Consider the following 19,241-nt stretch of genomic DNA (forward strand, 5'->3'; position numbering starts at 1 on the left):
GCCTGCCCAATTATACTGTATTCCTTTAGACTGCCATACAGTCCTTCATCCATCTAGAATGTGCCACCGATTGTATTAAGTGCTGGGCATTCCAGATAGGAGCATTCATTTAGTAACACTGGGTGTCTACGAAAGGTTTTGTTCTAGATCCTGGGGATACCACCCTGAGTAAGACATTCACCTTGGGCAGAGGCAATGAACAAACAAGAAAAATATCAGATGGTGATAGGTGCTGAGAGGAAAAAAAATAACATAGGATGATGTGACATAGTGACTGGGTGGCTATTTTAGATTGGGCGGTCAGGGAGGCCCTCTCAGAAATGACATTTGAGCTAAGACTTTACTGAAAATAGGCCAGCCCTGCCTCTATGGGAGGTGGAGGGTTTCCCTAAACTTGGGAAACAGGACAAAAACTCAAGGCAGGAAAGGAAGAGAGAAAAAAGGCCCTGGCAGGAACCCAGGGTAGCGAAGTGGGGCTAGGACTGGGGTTAGAGCAGCGAAGATGAAGGTAAGTGGGCCGATTTGCGTCCGAAGAGCTACCCGCCGCCCGCCGCCTCCCATTAGGGCCTGGCCTGGGTCAGGTGAGTGGGTGGTGTGCTCAGAGCCTAGAGGAGGAGCCGCCCCCAAGGGGCTGGCGCGCGTCCGCAGCAGCGCCAACGTGGCCGGCGCAATAGGCCGCGCACGTGGCCCGCCCCAGGCTTGGGAGCGGGGGCGCGCAGTGGTCTCCTGCTCCTCCAGGTGATCAGGGACCTGGGAGCCAGCTGGCCCCAAGCCTCGCGTCTTAGAGCACGAGGAGCGAAGCAGATGGGCTGGGGAGGAAGAGGGTTGGGTCACGGCGAGGAGGGGGCGGCCAGGCGGGCCCGCGCGCAGGCCGCGTGCACGCGCCGGAACAGGGGCGCGCGGGGCGCGCCAGGGCGGGGAGGGGATGGGGGCGGGGTGGGGGCAGCCCTTTCCCAGTCGGTAGCGGGGGCGGTGTCGCTGTTGCCCTTTTAAGCCGCGGGGCCGCGGTCCCCTACCGGCAGAGTCAGTTACAAAGAGAGCAGCCGCTCCGGCCGCCCGCTACACAGTTGCTGGCAGAGGCCTCGGTGTCCCTAGCCATTTTCAGCCGCCATCCCACGCGGGCCTCGGCGGCGGGGAGAGGCGGAGCCGCAAGAGCGCGGTCCCGGACCGGCCCTGCGGGGCGGTCGCGGCCGTGACGGCGGCCCCGGGCCCGGCTCCCCTTTCGCACCCCTCCTGCCGGAGATGAGGGGAAGATGTCCGTGTCAGGGCTCAAGGCAGAGCTGAAGTTCCTGGCGTCCATCTTCGATAAGAACCACGAGCGATTCCGCATCGTCAGCTGGAAGCTGGACGAGCTCCATTGCCAGTTCCTGCTGCCGCCTGCGGCACCGCCCGGCAGCCTACACTCACCGCCGCCGCCGCCGCTCACACTCCATTGCAACATCACGGTGAGGCGCCCGGGCTCAGCCCCTCGGAGCCAGGCGAAGGCGGAAAGGGGTCCCCTGAGTTCCCGGACAAAGGGGAGTCGGTCCTGTAGAGGCCCCTTGGTTCCCGGGTCCCCGGGCGGGGCGAATCCGCCCCTTTCCCCCGGCAAGGGGCCCAGCCCAGGCCCAGCCTTGCAGGCTCCAGGCTTTGGTGGGAGGAGGCGGGCGGCGCGTTTCTCAGCTTTTTCCGCGGGTCTGGGTTTGGGGCTGGTCCCCGTAGGTTCCCGTCTCCGCGCTTGGGGTTGGGAGATTGCGGCGGCCCTTTCCCTCGCCGGGTCGCCATGGCTCCCCACCGCCGGCCTGCTCCCGGGGCCACGCGAGGCCGGTCGGCTATGGCTATTTGAGCCCCGGCGGGGAAGGGCCCTCCAGTTTTAACGCCTTACTCTTCAGTCAGGTTTTCCTGGTCCTGCTTATTCACACAATTATTTTTAAGTTTGTGTTAAGGAAAAACTGCTATTGAAAACTAATGCATTCGAGGGGAAAAAAGTTTAGAATGCAGCCTCTGGTACTGTTTGAATTATCCCCTTCCTGCTGGCCTGGCTCTGCGCGTACGTGTTTCTGAAAGGTGCTTTGTACCTGGATTCGGCAGGTGGTGGTATCCGTGTTTGCTTACATAGCTCCTCCTGTGTGTAAGTAATGAGTTATTTGCAGCCAAAAGGTTGCCCAAAGCCAAAAAGACGATTTAAAGCTTACTCTTTCAAGTTGGAAGCTTGTTAGAAACCCGGGACTTAGTAAGATAATTGAAATATTGAATGTTTTTCGTGACCGTGTGTGATTAAACTGTGGTGAAATTGATTTAGGGTATTGTTACAAACTGCAGAATATGGATGGTCCTTATAACAGGAGTCAAGGTGGTAGTTTCATGTTCCTTCAAGTCTCGTGTCTTTGATTCCTTTTGGTGAAGTCTTTTTGGTGCCTTTAGGCACCTGGCTACTCAGGTGCCTAAAGTGTGCCCGGTACTCCAGAGTTTGGAAAGGCCTTAAAGTTATGATAATTGACCTTAAAATAATTTTCAGAAAGAATATCTGGGGGAATAGGGTGTATTTTTGAAAGAAAAATAACAAGTGCTGTACTGAGGAGAGAAGCCATCTATTGAACATATAGGTGTTCTGTTCTAGGTTTTGACTGGTTTCTGCAAAACTGGACCACGCATTCCCTGCTTTCAGAACGAAATCTTAGGGGAAGAGTTTCATATAACAAAGTGTTACCAGGTTCTGTGGTGTCATTCTGAAAGCCAAAGAGCAATTAATTTTGAGTTTGGTCGTGGGGTGGTGCTTCAGAGAAGCCTTTGGTGAGAGGCTGACAGTGGAGTTGGGCTGCCACAGGTGAGTTGAATCTTGGAGTGGAAGTGCATTTTAAACAGAGAAATGCAATCCCAAAACACCAAAGCTTGAGAAAATGTGCTTTGCTTAGGAGTTGACAAATTATGGGGATAGAGGCTGGTAAAAGAGAAGATTTTCCAAGGACGGGAAATAGGAGGTAGTAGTGACCATGACGGAGACTGGCCTGCATGGTGATTATTCTGGTTGAAGTTGGGGGTATGACCAGGAAAAGGTAGGGCTGGTTTGCATGATAGAGTACTGAACTTGTAGGCTGTGGGGAGCTACTAAATTACTGAGGTAGTAAGTTGGAAAAATGTGTTTCCCATCTAGCACTAGGGGTAGTTCACTACAGGTTTAATTAGTGTGTGATATTAGGAAATGTGTATGTATGGTTTAGGTTATCTCAATCGCTTGTAGGATGGTGGTGCTGCTGTGCTGGCATTTAGTGCCAGGGGTCCATTGGATGCCAGATGTCTTGTAATGTTCAGGCAGTCTGCCACAACAAAGAATTATTCCTCTTCAAATGCCAGCACTGCCCACATTGAGAACCATACAATAGGCTGATAGGAGTAAGCTGCACACAAAGTATTGAGTGAAGACCCGGATTAGGAAGTGGAGCAAGGAGTGAATGAGAGATACCCAGTGAAAGGAGGATTTGGTAGGGACTGGTATAATGGTACCATAGTAGAAACTACTCAAAATTATGACAGATATTATCCAAAGATAATTATCATGATGGAAGCTCAGTGTGTATGAATGTGTATTAACTTTTTATGGACAAACATCAAACATACACAGAAGTTGAATAGTGTGGAGAACCTCCATGTACTCAGCCGCAACAGTGATAAATTTTTGGCCAATCTTATTTCATCTGTACCCCACCTCACATTATTCTGAAGCAGGTTCTTGACCTGTCACTTCATCTGTAAATATTTCAGTGAGTATCTCTAAAAGATAAAGACCCTTTAAGCATAGGTAAGTGCTTTTATAAAATCTGAATGGCTTGCTAGTGTCCATGCCATTTTTTTAGAGGGAAAGAGCAAAGAAAAATGGAATTGGATTTCAAATGCCACACGTATCTACTGTGTTTGTGAATTGCTATTCTCTACAAGGTTATAGCTCTTAAAAAAAAGTAATGAGTTTGATCTATTCTTTAATTTTTCTTATTTTCTCTTATTCCCAAATATTTATTGAGCTCTGCTGTATACCAGACTGTCTTTTCCATTGCTCACCAAGCAGCATACTTATGTAGTTTCTTTAACATTTGAGTGAGTAGTACCTCACCAGTTGTTTCCTTACACTCATGCATGCCAGTTTCTGAATAATTTTCTAAAGATACTGTGCCCCCTTTTTCTTTCAGGTTTCTGCATAAGTTTTTCCCAGATGGAATGTGCCCCTTACCCCACTCCAATCTGTCTTTCCATGTCTGACCATCCCTCAAGGCTCTTCTATGAGTTTATATTCAGTTTATGCTAGTATTTATTTTCCCTTCCTCCATTCTGTAGACCTTACTATTTACTGTTTGGGTTCTGTTGTTCTTGTTTTTTACATGTTTTTTAAATGTTTATTTTTGAGAGAGAGGGAGACACAGAATGTGAAGCAGGTTTCAGGCTCCGAGCTTGTCAGCATAGAGCCTGACGTGGGGCTTGAACCCACGAATTGTGAGATCATGACCTGAGCCAAAAATCAGATGCCCAACGAACTGAGCCACCCCGATGCCCCTTGTTTTCTTATGTTTTGTTTATAATAGTTTTAGATGCTTGTCTTTTTTTTTTTTATGATGGCAGGGAAGAATAGTCTATAATTACGCTTTTTATCTTCCACTCAGTAAATGCTCAGTAAATATCTGTCCTATTGGCTATAAGGCCACCATTTTAGCTATGTTCTGTTTGAACAAAAATCTTTACTGTGTAAGTTAACTGCAAAGAGTTTGTCAAAAGTGCAGATATAACATCAAGAAACATTTAAATATTTAGGGGCACCTGAGTGGCTCAGTCAGTTGAGCATCCCGCTGTTGATTTCAGCTCAGCTTGTGGTCCTAGGATCAATCCCCATGTTGGGCTCTGTGCTTGAGTGTGGAGCCTGCTTGGGATTCTCTTCCCTTCTGCCCTCTTTGCGCGCGTGCGCTCTCTCTCTCTCTCTCTGTCTCTCTACCCACAATTGTTAAGATTTAAAAGGTCACTAGATAGGAAATGTGTAATTTGACTTCATATGAAAGACAGGTTTAAGAAGTAAAAAACAAAACATGTTTTACTGTATAAGCCAAAGGAATTGAACTAAATCTTTTCCTGTTATATAAATCTGTCCTAATATTAAATATGAAGGGAAAGAATGCTATTTTCAATCTCAATGAGTCTTTCTTACTGTTTTCTGTGAATTCCTGATATGAAGGAGTGTCATGCAAACATCTAATAGCTAGTTAGCACTAACATCCAGTTGTTATGCTCACACCTAAAAGCAAAGCAGCTTGTCTTAATAACCTGTGTGGCCTTATTGGGAGCTAATACATGGCTTTCTTTTAGTCCTTTTGAAATATCTAACGTGACTTGGCAACTCCACTACTCCTTTTATGGACTTCTTGGCATCTGGTAACTCTTGGTAGGGAATCACTGTTTCAGAGTGAAAAATCCCCCCGAGGATGTAAATTAGCTGGTAAACAAATAAAACTTCATACTTTTATTGTTTGGGTAGCATAAGCCATTACTCTTTCTGCATGAGTAGTGACTATTTGCCAGTGGTAAAATGTGTGGTAGCACATTTTTTTGTTTTGCTAATTACATTTCTGTTCATCATTGTGAAAAATTCCCTTCCCTTCCCTGCCCCCACAGCCAGACACTAAAATAACAAATGTTAGAGCTTGGAGTTTAGGTGAGAGAAAAAGGTTTAGTCTATACTTAGTAGCTGGGACCTTAAGCAAATCACTTCCTGTACTGTATTTTTCTATAAAGTAGATAATACTTTTTTGTCCTGCTTGAAAGCTTATATAGGAAAGCTCTTTATCAAGAATAATGTCCTCTACAGTTATGAAATTGATGGCTGAATAACATTTTATTTTGAAAAGTGCTTTCTAACAGATTTACATGGGAAATAAGTCAGTGCTGTTAATTTCTTAATTTTTCATGTTTCTAGTCTTTACACTGATTAAAAAGTAGCCCCATCAAGGCTATACAAAGGAAATCATGAACAACTTGGTTAAAGAGTCCAAGACTTTTTCTTTGGTCTGCCCTCCTGGGACAGATTACTTTTCCAAATTGAACTCCTGGAGAATCATTTGGAAATAGCAGAACCATCATGCTGAACACCTTAGTGGTACTTTCGGGTCAGACAATCATTGTTTCCATTCATCTGACCAATTTATAGTATAGAGTCAAATTCCTAGTTGTTATCTATCTATCCTCCTTTATCCCCATTTTTATGCCCGCCCTTGAAAGAACAGATACATGAAGAGGAGACTTAGGTTTCCATTTTATGAATGGTGTATACCCTTAGTAACTTGATTTTTTTGTTAAACTTCCTTAGACCTGGAAAAGGATAGTATTAGATAAATGTCAGCTAGTTGAGGGGTGGGGAATTGAATTGACAAATAGTCCCTGCCAAAAGTAAAGCATTCCTGGAGAGCCAGAGTGATGAACCAGAGTTCCCTTTTCCAAGGCTGTTGTAACAGTGTTCTGTGTTCTCTTCTAAAAGATTATTCTGAAAGACAAAGCAGACTCCGGACCAAGGAAACTGTCTAGTGGTTTCTGCACATTGGGTGGTTTGACTCTTCTTCAGCACCTTTACTTTGTCTGCCTCAGTTTACTTACAGTGATGTTTTGATTAGCTGTAATTTGCTACTCAGAACACTTAAGTATTTTCAGATCACAGGGTATGTGTGTATTTTTCTTTCACCAGGTATTAGATTTTTCATTCTGCTTTTGTGGGCTCCGATCATGTTACTTAGTTGTGTACTTATAAAATGATTAGCAGGGATTAATTTTTTTTGGTAGCTTTTTATTTTTTTAATGTCAGAGCAGTTAGACTTTTATTAGGGTCCTATAAGGTAATTCTGTCAGTTTTGTTCTCCACCCCACATTTACTGAACAACAGAATGTGAAAGTAGTGTGTCTCATAACTGGACTCTGGAAGAATTACAACTGTTATACCTCTGAACCTTCAACAAAAAGTTTTGTGCACCAGTTTTCAAAAAGTTATGAAGTCCTTGGAGATGGCCATGTTCTATGTTCTATTATTTGGAAAGATAGCAGAAACTGAGCAGCCTGGAAGGCAGTTTTGCTGGCTGGTGCTTAATGTTGAGCCACACTTTGATCTCTTAGTGGATTTACGTAGAAAGTAGACAAGTTATTTCTGAATTAGACATAATTTTCATAAGCAATGACGGGCTAAGAGGTTGGTTTGATTAACCTTGAGTTGTGTTGCCTCAGATTAAGATAATGTAACATTTTATGGTGATAATGGTAGTGGTGATGAACTTGTTTGAAAATGTGTTCCCTTATAACCTTTATGGTGGTGGTCACAGACAACTTCATCCTGCAAGCCTGATACAACTAATAGAACAGGAGGAAAAAAGGTCCTGAGTAATTAGATGCCTAGATAATTGTTTATTTAAGTCTAAAATTTTCATAACTCTGGTGAAAAAGAGCTGTGTTATAAGCACTGAAACATACAATGTAAAGAAAACTGCTTGAACTTACATTGAGATTTTTGAGCACCATCCAAGTGCTTAAAATTGGCACATTGTGGGTTATTTTAAAGAGAAATAGTAAAGAAACTATCTTTTCAAGATATACAATGTTTAGTTGTAAAAATTAAAATGCTTCATATATTTGAGAGATTGAGCGTATGCTTAGATTTAAATCTATTGGTCATAATTTTGGATGCTGTTCGACGTAGATTGTCTTTTTTTTTTTTTTTAAGTTTATTTTGAGAGAAAGAGAAACACAAGCAGGAGCAGGGGTGTGGGGTGGAGAGAGAGGGAGAGAATCCCAAGGAGGCTCTGTACTGTCAGCACCGAGCCTGACTTGAGGCTCAAACCCCTGGAACCATGAGATCATGACCTAAGCCCAAACCAGGAGTCAGACACTTAACCGGCTGAGTTACCCAGGCATCCCCGAAGTAGATTGTCTTTTAAATATTACACTGAACAAACCTTGAACGTGATGCAAAGTTTGTGCACGCTTAGTTTCCAGAGGTGGTGGTGGTGGATGTTTTATAATGTAGAAAACAAGACATTATTATTGTAAGAAATTGAGAAACCAGATAAGCACAAATGGGAAAAAAAAATCACCTGTAATTTTACCACTCAGAAGACACTACTATCAAATTTTTGATATATATCTTGTCTTTTCTCCTATGCTTATATAGACTTCCTCTCCCTTAAATGTCAGATTGTTTTGTAATCTGTTTTTTTACTTGACAGAATTGTAGATCTGTCATAAGTTATTCCTCTATAATGTCCTCCATTATCATGTGGTGTTCTATTGTAGGACTGTAACATGGAGTTTGTCATGTTTCCTGGTATTGGACGTACAGGTGATTTCTATTGTTTTTGTTTTTTTTTTTTTCTATTTTAAGTAATGTTTTAGACATAAATAGCTAGAGCTAAATTCTTGTGCATGGAGGACATTATCCTTTGAGACTTTCCTAGAAGTGATGGCATTCCATTCTTACTGATGAACTGGTTTCTGGAGCTCTAACAAATTATATTGTATAGGAACTTTTTTCCCTTTCCAGGTAGAACCTTTTATTTAACAGATTGGCAAAAATGTTAGCAAGTGTGCAGTCTCACGTCATGGCAGAAAATACTAGTATCTATGACCTTTTAGAAAAGGGTTTACATAAACCCTTTTTGTTTTGGTAAGATAAATGCTGGCTACCCCAGGCTGGCCAGCATTGTCCTTATGACTCCAGATCTCCCAGAAAGAGAATTTTAGTCCCAGAGAAGACCTAGATTTGCCTGGTTAAGCCCACCTGACCGCTAATCACTGGGAGTGGAATGGGCTCATTAGAGCCCTGTGACCAAGTTTTGAGTCAAGGGAAAGAGGTAGGAGGATGGGAAGGAGTTAGGAAAACTAGCTCTAGTGGAACCACATCAGTTAATATAGAATGGTGAAGGGATGTTTCTTCCAAGGAAGACATTCTGGGCCAAGTGGGAGGAGGTGTGGAGAAGTTAGCTCTTCTTTTTGGAGTCCAGATTCCTTTATACTATTTAAAAGTATACTGAGGGCCCAAGGAGCCTTTGTTTTTGTAGGTTATATGTTAATATTTATCATTAGAAATTAAAACAAATATTTAAAATATTCATTGAAATAAACCCATTACATGTTAATAAAAATATTATTATGAAAAATGGCTACATTTTCTACACCAAAACATTTTAGTGAGAATAGTGGCATAATTTTACATTTCTGATAAATGTCTTTGATGTCTGGCCTGTCATTTCTTTCTACATTCACTCTGTGGGGATATGTTGTTTTGAATGAAATATTATGAAGAAAATTCAGCCTCTCACAGACACTTGGTTGGAAAAGTAGAAATATTTTAATAGCCATTTAAACAATTATAGTTATTCTTTTTGAATACTTCACCAAAATTAGGTTTTTCTTGAACTGTGAATGGATGGATCTTTTACTCTTGCATGTTTTTTTTTCCCCCAAAATTTTTATTTAAATTCTAGTTAGTTAACATATAGTATAATAGCCTCAGGAGTAGAATTTTCATCACCTACATGTAATACCCAGTGCTCATCAAGACAAGTGCCCTCCTTAATGCCCATCACCCATTTAGCCCATCCCCTACCCCCTTGCATGATTTATAACATCCATTGGTTATTTGGAAAATACATTCACTGAAATCTTCTAAATGTTGATATGTTTATTATATAACATGAAAGCATTATGTTAAGATAAAGCTCTCCAGCTCATGGTGGTAGATACAGGTTTTCAAAAATTCTAATTTTTGCTTGAAAGCTTGAATTTTATTATTGGCAATAATAAATACTGTCCTTTGTTTTCCTTGAAATAACACTCTTTTTTTTTTTTTTTTTTTGAGAAAACCTCTGTCAAAAACCCAAGTTGAAATAACCATTGTCTGTCAGTCATCCTTTCAAGTAAAATTGGTGTTCCATTAAAGTGGTTAGTTTACTTCACAGCTCGGTCACGTAAATGCTTTTTCTCAAGTATTCTGTAGGAGTTTTCATGTGTGCATTCCATTTCATCAGTTGGCATATTAAAAAGACCTATGTAAGGATTTGAGGTTTATTAAAATAACTTCTTCACAGATAATCTTAACTAAAACACCTTTTTCTTTGTGCTTTAAATATCTTTTTTTTTTTTTTTTTTTTTTTTAATTTTTTTTTTTTTTTTCAACATTTATTTATTTCTGGGACAGAGAGAGACAGAGCATGAACGGGGGAGGGGCAGAGAGAGAGGGAGACACAGAATCGGAAACAGGCTCCAGGCTCCGAGCCATCAGCCCAGAGCCCGACGCGGGGCTCGAACTCCCGGACCGCGAGATCGTGACCTGGCTGAAGTCGGACGCTTAACCGACTGCGCCACCCAGGCGCCCCTGTGCTTTAAATATCTTGAATGCATAGTGGTGAAGAATACCATGACTATAAGTATAGTTTGGTGTCACTGCCTTTATTTGTGCTAAGGTTCCACCAGTTTTACACACCATTGTATGCATACCTTTAGTGCAAATGTCAATACATTGAAAAAGGCAGTTTATATTCTTGTAGAAGTAGTTTGGACCTAGGGGTTCAAGGGCCCCACTTTGAAAATTGTTGACATAGTTGCTTAGATCAACTATATATCCTACCTTCTCATGTATAGGAATGGAAGAACATGTCATGGGTGGTAACTGGTCTCAAAAATTTTTGTTGTTGCAGTTCTCATAATATGGTTTTAAGGGGTTTTAGTCCAGAGCAACAGTTCATATATTTTATTTTGCTTATGTAGAAGTAATCTACACAGTGAAATTCTAAATCTAGGTTTTGTTGTTGTTACTGTTGTTTTTAAGGTTGCAAATACAAAACTAAGGTCTAGTGGTATGTTCCTAAACTTGGCTGAAGAATTTGAAGAAGAAAATGCAATACTCGATAAATAGTTTTCTTTGAGAATAGGATTAATTTTGAAGACCAAGTTTCTTTTTGTCTGTGTAGAGATTTGGGACACCATGAGAATTAGAGGAGTGGGAAAACAAAATAAACCATTACCAAATAGATACAATGATATCCTCCTTCAGTACAATTTTGTTCTTCAAAGAATACTTGGTAAAGTGCTTTAAAAATACTCTGTTCTGTTTGGCTTGAACTATAATGTAATTGAGATTATAGTTCTTAAAGCAATGCTGCTTTAATCCTGTTCTGCAAAATTGTTTTCCCATGCCTAGAATCTAGTTGTTCTGTTGCTAGTATCTAGTATTAAGGACTTTTCCCTAATTTGCAATAGAAAACAGTACAAATGAACAAAGTAAATATCTATTAGTAGGTGAAAGCATGTGCTTTGTTCATTAACTTTTAAAAATCAACATATGTAATTGTGCTTTTAAAAATACATAACTAGCATTTCTTGATAGTACCCAGTTTGCAATGGAATAAAATGTTGGAATTTTATGGAACTCGAGTTAGTTATATATTGCTCTGTAACAAAATTAGCAGCCTAAAACAGCAAAAATTATCTCAGTTTCTGCGGGTCAGGAATCTGAGCGTGGTTTATCAGGTTCCCTGGCTCCGATCTCTCACAAGACAGTAAAGGGGTTGACTAGTGCTGCAGTGCTCTCAAAGTGAGACTGGGAGAGGATCTGTCTCCAATCTCATTCATATCGTTTTTGGTAGGATTAATCTTACAGGCCTCAGGTCTGAGGGCTGCAGTTTCTAGCTGGCAGTTGGTCAGAGGCTGCACTGTCTCTTGCCTCAATAGGGAGATGGCTTCAGTCAGAAAAAATGAAAAGAGCAGGAGAGGGTGAGCAACACAGAAGTTCTCATCTTTTTGTCACCTAATCCTAGAGATGACATCCCATTATTTGATGTACTGTTTGTTAAAAGTGAGTCATTAGGTCTAGGGGAGGGAATTACCAGGTTAGGATTATTGGGACTGTTTTAGAGGTTGCTCACTACAGTGTTAAAGAACATCATTGACCTCTGAGCTGTAGCACACAGACAGTGGCTGTACAAGAAGAATGCCTGTCTCAAAAGCCCATCTTCTAATGGCAAGTGAAAGCTGTATGTAGCATATGGTCACTATATTGCTGTTTGTTCTGCCTTCTAACACTGGCTATATTTAGGAAATAACCTTAACCTAATTAAAGAGATCTGTTCCTTTGGAAACCACATCCCTCTCTATAGTCTGAGAAGGGATGAAAATTATTAGGAAAAAGGCAAAATTAAATGGGATTTTTGTTTTAATTTTTAATTTTTTTTAGGGCCAATTTTCTAATGGAGAAAAACTTAAAGTAACTTCTATAATTGCTCAGAGAGTATAGTGAGATTTTTAAAAAGCATTTTAACATGTATATGGATTTAAAAACATGTGCCTAGTTTGTACTCCTTTATTTACCTTTAAAAATGGAGTTAGATCTCATCTAGATAAAGTTTAGAAATGTAGCTTTCTGGGTGCCTGGGTGGCTCAGTCGGTTAAGCATTGAACTTCAGCTCAGGTCATGATTTCCCGGTTTTGGGTTTGGGCCCTGCATTGGGCTCTGTACTGACAGCTCAGAGCCTGGAGCCTGCTTCAGGTTTTGTGTCTCTCTCTCTCTCTGCCCTTCCCTTGCTCACTCTCTGTCTCTCAAAAATAAATAAATGTTAAAAAAAATTTTTTTAAATGTAGCTTTCTTATATTAAAAGGCAAAAGTAAGTATGGTTTAAATTTATAGATTATACTTCAAGGTTGTGAGGTTTTTTGTTTTTAATTTTTTTTTTGTTTTTTGTTTTTGCTTTTTGAGGGATTTATTTATGATTCCAGATTTTAAAGCCCTTAAAAAAATGTTAAAGCTGGAGAATCCAGGCCATGATTGACCATTCTTTGTAAGGGAAGGAAGTCCATCTTCCTGGTGCTTGAGTACCATTTTGGTTTTTTTTTTTCAGCTTTTGATAAAACATAACTTTTGCAGTGTATTATTTTCTATTTTAAATGCTACTGCTTGCTGGGTAAACTCTTTTTGTTTGATTTTAAATTTATAGATTATCTGACATAGAGCAGGCAAGATTATACCATAAAACTTTGTTTTAAAAAATATCCATAAAAAGAAACTTCTCTCCAGACATAGATGTTAATGTGTTGCTTTTCTTCCCCCTGATATATTTTACTTAAATCCATGGTCATTGTGCTATTTGGTGGGTGGTGTAGTGTATTTGCATATCTAGGTTAGTCGGTATGAAAATGTGTTTAACATAGGTGTCTTTGTAACAGGAATCTTACCCGTCTTCTTCACCAATATGGTTTGTGGACTCCGATGACCCAAATCTGACATCAGTGCTGGAACGTCTAGAAGACACTAAGAACAACAATTCGGTGAGAAAATAAGCCAAGCTACTTTCTTTTTTCCTCAAAAACATTGTATATAAAACTTAGGTGTTAAGAGATCATATAATAAAAAAAAGTCTGATTAATGATTATTTGATAATCTTAAAGGAGCTGAAGACCAGTTTTGTTTGTCTGTTTGTTTTCTGGCCTTCAAATTCTATTTACTACCTGATTTATCTTTTTTATTCCCCATAAGTTAAGCTTTAATTTAGATGAATTAAGTGGTCTCTTTTCAATGAATTGTGATTATTAAACCAACCAAGCATTTTTGGTAGGGATCACTACCCAAAGTAAAAGGTAGAAAAAGGGAAAAAGAACTGAGGTGGATGTGAGGGGAAATAATGCTAGAATGACATCAATGCTAGCGTTAGGGAATTGCTTTCTCTGTCAGGAGTCTGTAACTGCAGTAAAAGCCAGAAAAAGCGTTTTTGATTTTTTGGATTTTTTTTTTTAATGTACCAAGAAATGTAACTTTCCATTTTACAAAAAAAAAAAAAATTAACAACTTTTTTATTATAAAACTAAGCAACTATTGTAAGAGAACTTAGTAAATGAAGGGAAATAAAAATCCTTTACAATATTTTTGCCTGATATAACCACTGTTGACAATGATAGCTATTTTCTAGCAGTATTTTTTCTCTTGCTAGTAAAATACATAGACTCTAAGTAGTTGAGGTCATATTCTATACAGTTTTATATCCTTTATTAAAATTAACATGGAAAACTTGACTACTGTGTTCCTAGATGGGTAGACTCCGTGTTATAAATGTCAGTTATCTCCATAGCTTCATGTTAATTTATAAATTGAATGCAGTTAATTCCCCTAAAAATCCCAATAGTCTTATTTTTGGAACTTTGCAAAATGACTCTAAAGTTTGTTTTAAAGAGTAAATAATAAAAAAATAATAGTTGAAAAAAGTAATGAGAGTTATCCAAAAGATATTAAATAAAAATATTGTATACTGGCACTGGACTGGACAAAGACAATAGAAGTTTAGAAACAGAGTCATGAAATTGATAATTCACAATAAGTTAAAATGAGTTAAAATAAAAGGAAAGGGTAGATTATTCTATGAATACTATTGGGAGAACTGACCATTGGGCAAAGTTAGAATCTTACCTCAGATTTTTGTCAAAATGAGTTATAGGTGGTTTAAACACATTTATGCTTAAAATTAACAGAAAAACATCAGTTTGAAGGGTATTTTACAAGTAGGTTGGGGGCACCCTGGATGGCTCAGAGCCTCAGACTCTTGGTTTTGGCTCAGGTCATGAACTCTTGGTTTGTGGCTTTGAGCCCCACATCGGGCTCTGTGCTGACATTGTGGGGCCTGCCTGGAATTCTCGCTCTCTGCCCCTCCCCCGCTCTCTCTCTCTCTCTCTCTCTCTCTCTCTCTGTCTCTCAAAATAAACAAGCTTAAAAAAAAAAAAAAGGCCGATCTGGAGAGCCATGAAGGTTAGAGGTAAAAGTAAAAAGCTAGACACACATATTCACATCTGTAGCAGGGGAGTGACAGGACAGGGAAAGATAGCATCCTTACTGCTATCTCCTTTAGGAGGTTACCTCTGAAAAGATCTAAAGGTGTAAGTTTTATAATAGTAGAAATGACTGGGTTATTTTTCAGTATCTAAAATTTTTCGTCCAAAAATACTCAAAATGACAGCATAAAATTGGGCCTCATTTTATTCTAAAAAATTAATATATTTACATAAAAGACAAAACCAAATCACCCTCTACTGTTAATAGTTTCTGCCAGTTATTTTATAACCTAGTTTATTGACAGAATAAGCTGTATTTCCTCACCTTTGCTTTACTTCTTTTATTATAATCTGGATTCTGTCTTCATTGTTGAACCAAGATTTTTTATCTCTAGTTGCCAAATCCAGGGACTCCTTTAACCCTAACATTGATCTCTCTGCACCATTTAGAAACTGTTGATTGTTCCCTTGTTAAAACATTTCTCCATTTAACAAACCTTTATTACTTAAAGTCTGCCAGTAAAAAGCTGATTAAATAAAAATTACTGTTAATGGTTTTATGATATAATATTATATTGTAATTAAAAAGAATGCAGCCAGTCTTTCCATAGAAACACATGCAACTTTATAGGATCTACCAGTGAAAAAGCAAGGCACTGAATATTGTTTATAACCTGGCCCCTTTCGCATACAATGTTGTAAACAAAAAACTGTATCTGTGCTATGTGGGTTTATGCATACTTCCCCTCCCCCCCCCCCCCCCCCCCCCCGGGTGTATACAGGAAACTGTTAATAGAACACATGGAAGCTTTTTTGTTTTTGTTTTTAATTGATTGGCTTCTATGCCAGGCTTTGTGATAAGTGGTGGATACAAAAGTCAAGTCCTATCCCTGTCCTCTGGGAATTGATAATCTTACGAAGAATTGCATCAGATTACTTACTGTCTCCTGTTTCCCCTGGTCTTCCCTGAGCTCTTCTCCCTTGGTCTGCCTCTTCTCATTCTGTGCTTTCTCTGAGAAATCTCTTTGACTACTGTTATTTAAATCATAGTCTATATTCCAGGGATTCCTAAATCTGTATCTTTAGCTAAAATTTATCTAAGTTTTCAAACCCATATAACTGTTTATATATCACATAGATCAGGGAATCTCACTTGGATGTGCCATGGCTGTTAAAAATGATTACATTTGAATTTAAACTTACCTGCCTGGAAGTACTCTACCACCCCCATCAAGTTTCCCTTCAGTAACTCTCTTTTGTGATTGTGAGTGGGACAAAATGAAATAATGAAGCTTTACACACCTGTGCCTGAAACTGGGAACTAAAAGTTCTTTTTTATACCTATATTTCCTGACACCTCCCGTCCCCAAACTACCTAGTAAGTTTCTAAGACCTGTCCATCTACCTTCTAAATATTTCTTAAATCTTTTCCAACCATCTTAGTTTCTTCCGTCCTTCAAATGCTTTTGGGAGGATTGGTGGGGGAGGAGGGTGAAACTGAAATTCCTGAAAGATATACAACCCTGTTTTTCCTGTTGCTTGGTATGACTCTACTACACTGCTGCTCTTCCCACAGCACTCCCACAGCACTCTTCTTTGCCAGGACTTGGAGTGGCTGGGTCTGTGTCCAGGTCTCCCTTTCTTATCTTCATTATGTTCTTAAAGCAGAGCTTGTTGGAGGGGTAAATCCACAGGGGCTTTGCTGCCTTTTAAGCTTGAGGATTTTTTTTTTTTTAATCCTAATTTACTGTTCAGCTTTCCTAATTTCTGCTTGTTCCTTTGACTATTTTGGAAAGTCTTATTCTTTGCTTTGTTTAACCCATTTTAATCCTCTGTTTTCTTAGTCCTTCATAAACCTGCTTCTTCATCTCTTTTCTTGGTCAGAGACATCCAGGAAACTATTCCTGACCAGGTGAAATAAGTTACCTTACTAGTTCCAGGTAAAGTTTACTAAGTATTGAACATGGTTCTTAGACCACAATTCCTAAACTTATACATTAAAAACTGTTTGTTTCCAACAATGAAAGGCATGTTCATAAACATAATTTACCTTGCTTCTTTGCTTAAATATATTTACTAAACACCTTGGGTGTAAAAATGGGAACTTACTGAGTTATTCCATGCAGTTTTCCTAGTGAGTTTTTTCCTTTTTTTTTTTTTTTTTTTAAGACAAATGCTTAAGAACCTACTAAGTGCCAAATGTTTTCCCAGGTTTTATTTAATCTTTACCATTATAAGAAGTTCTCAATTTCCTTGTTTTATAGATGGGGACCCTCAAAAACTCAGGGAATTAGATGCTGTATCCAAGTTCCTCTAGATTCCAAGGGTCTGTCTGCTAGACAACATTTGTCTCTACTTGTAAATGAATATGACTGGAATGTATAATTTGATAACCCATGTGTAACAACACTGCCTCTATATTTTGTAGCCTCATTAATGTAAATGTATTCTTGTCTGAAGTTGTAAGTTTCTAAGAAAAGAAGTTAGCAACTGAAAATTGGACAATGTCTAGAGCTCTGCTAGGTATTAGTTGTAAGGATTATACTCAAGCCATAACTTTCTTTCTCTTTTTTTCTTTTTTTAAAGTTTATTTTTGAGAGCGAGAGAGACCAAGTGTGAGTGGAGACAGAGAGGGAGACATAGAATCCAAAGCAGGCTCCAGGCTCTTAGCTGTCAACCCAGAGCCTGGCACGGGGCTCCAACTCATGAACAGTGGGATCATGATCCGAGCCAAAGTCGGACACTCAGCCGACTGAGTCACCCAGGTGCCCCAGGCCATAGTAACTTTCTTATACAAGCAGCCCCTAAAAATATTTCTTAAAGACTGTTATTTTATCTGTAAGTTGTAACTGAGCAGTAACAAACTTTTTCATTTCCTACTGGATTGGTTACAATAGTCATAGCATTATTCATGTCTTCTAAGGACTCTTTAACATAATGCTTATTTACTGAAATGTGTTTTGTAGCTTCGTCAGCAATTGAAGTGGTTGATATGTGAACTCTGCAGATTATATAACCTTCCTAAGCTCCTGGATGTTGAGATGCTAGATCAACCAATACCCACGGGTCAGGTAAAGTAAAAATTCTCTAGTGTTCAAGAGCTAAAATAAATTGTCTCAAGCAAAAGTAAAACCAGGATAATTTTTCTTCTTATTATACAAGTTATTTAGAAGTCAGTCTTGTTGAATTGTTTGTTTTATTTTAAGTACTAAAAATAATCTTTTTAGTCTTTGGAGCTGCTGGTATTTACTATGACCTGACCAGGGAAACAACTGCCTCCCCCAGACTACCAGCTACCTTTTTGTCTTTGTTAACATTCCTGATTTCCATAACTGTTTCTTCTTCAGTTTTTTGCCTTTGCCTATTCATTGACCTTCACCTGGAATGCCATCTCCTTAAGCCTATCTGTGCTTCTTAAGGCCTAACCCGAATGTTATTGAAGTGCCTACTAGTTCACCACCACCTCTGATTTTTCTGGATTTCCAGATTTACCTATTTACGGCTTATTTTATTGACTTTGTACTATAAGTAGATAAGGATTTAGCTCTTAGACCATCCACCTTCCGGGCCATCTCCCCTTCCTAAAACACCGTTATATTTAGTCATATGAATTATTATTTATCATTAGGACTTTGTGGTATAGAGTTTTCTATTATGACATTCTTTCAAGAGCTTTTTGTTTTTGCAGTGTCCTCCTTAAAATAATAATTCTTAGTTTAGAAAGTGGTGTTGTGTCTTGTCTCTCTGGAGCCTTTGGTTCTTCTGCACCAGTCGTAGCAGGTTGTTCTCTGGTCTGGTTGTGTAGCTGTCATTTGAAATTTTTGTCTCCTCTGCTAGTGTGGATCCATTGTTACCTGATCTCATGTTACCTTTCTGCTTACCCTTTCTCATTTTGCCTGAGTACATCCTCAAGTAGAATCCTAGCATGAAGGAATAGTAAACTTTCTGAGTTCTAACATCTAAAAATATATGGCCAGACCACTATAGGTTTGAATCTTGGTTCTGCTGCTTATTAGCTGTCTGACCTTGGGATAATTACCCAACCACTGTGTGCATCAATTTGTTTGTGAAATGGGGAAAATAGTAGTAGTACCTATATTTGGGAGAAACTAGGAAGATTAAATGAGTTAGTACATGTAAATCATTTAGAGCAGTGCCTGGCACATAGTAAATGCCCAATAAACGTTACATACTATTACATTGTATGGTCACATTTGATTGTTTGGTTGAGTATGTGGTTCTAGGTTGAAAATAATTTTCCCTCAGAATATCAAAGACTGCACTGTCATCTTTTAGCCAATGGTGCTGTTTAAGCATGATGCCATTTTGAGTCTTACTCTTCTATGCTTAACTTGGGAAACTTTTAAGAGTTCATCTTTTCCTTGATGTTCTCAAATATTACAATGGAGTATTTTTAGTTGTGGTCTCTCTCTCCCCCA

General features: G+C 39.4%; 1 protein-coding gene across 3 annotated transcripts in view; it reads left to right on the top strand.

Annotated features, from left to right (window-relative positions):
• The first annotated feature begins 933 nt into the window (after positions 1–933).
• The window catches only part of UBE2Q2 (ubiquitin conjugating enzyme E2 Q2), a 71,920-nt gene continuing 53,612 nt past the window's right edge, over positions 934–19,241 (top strand). The window contains exons 1-3 of one of the 3 annotated variants that reach the window (XM_043554926.1): positions 934–1,445; positions 13,210–13,311; positions 17,769–17,873. In XM_043554926.1, the coding sequence (XP_043410861.1) occupies positions 1,254–1,445; positions 13,210–13,311; positions 17,769–17,873 (399 nt within the window). In that variant the 5' untranslated portion in view covers positions 934–1,253. The remainder of the gene's footprint in view (positions 1,446–13,209; positions 13,312–17,768; positions 17,874–19,241) is intronic. The other 2 variants (XM_043554927.1, XM_043554928.1) reach the window with 2 other exon arrangements.

Source organism: Prionailurus bengalensis, chromosome B3 (assembly GCF_016509475.1).
Source record: "Prionailurus bengalensis isolate Pbe53 chromosome B3, Fcat_Pben_1.1_paternal_pri, whole genome shotgun sequence".
Taxonomy (NCBI): Eukaryota; Metazoa; Chordata; class Mammalia; order Carnivora; family Felidae; genus Prionailurus; species Prionailurus bengalensis.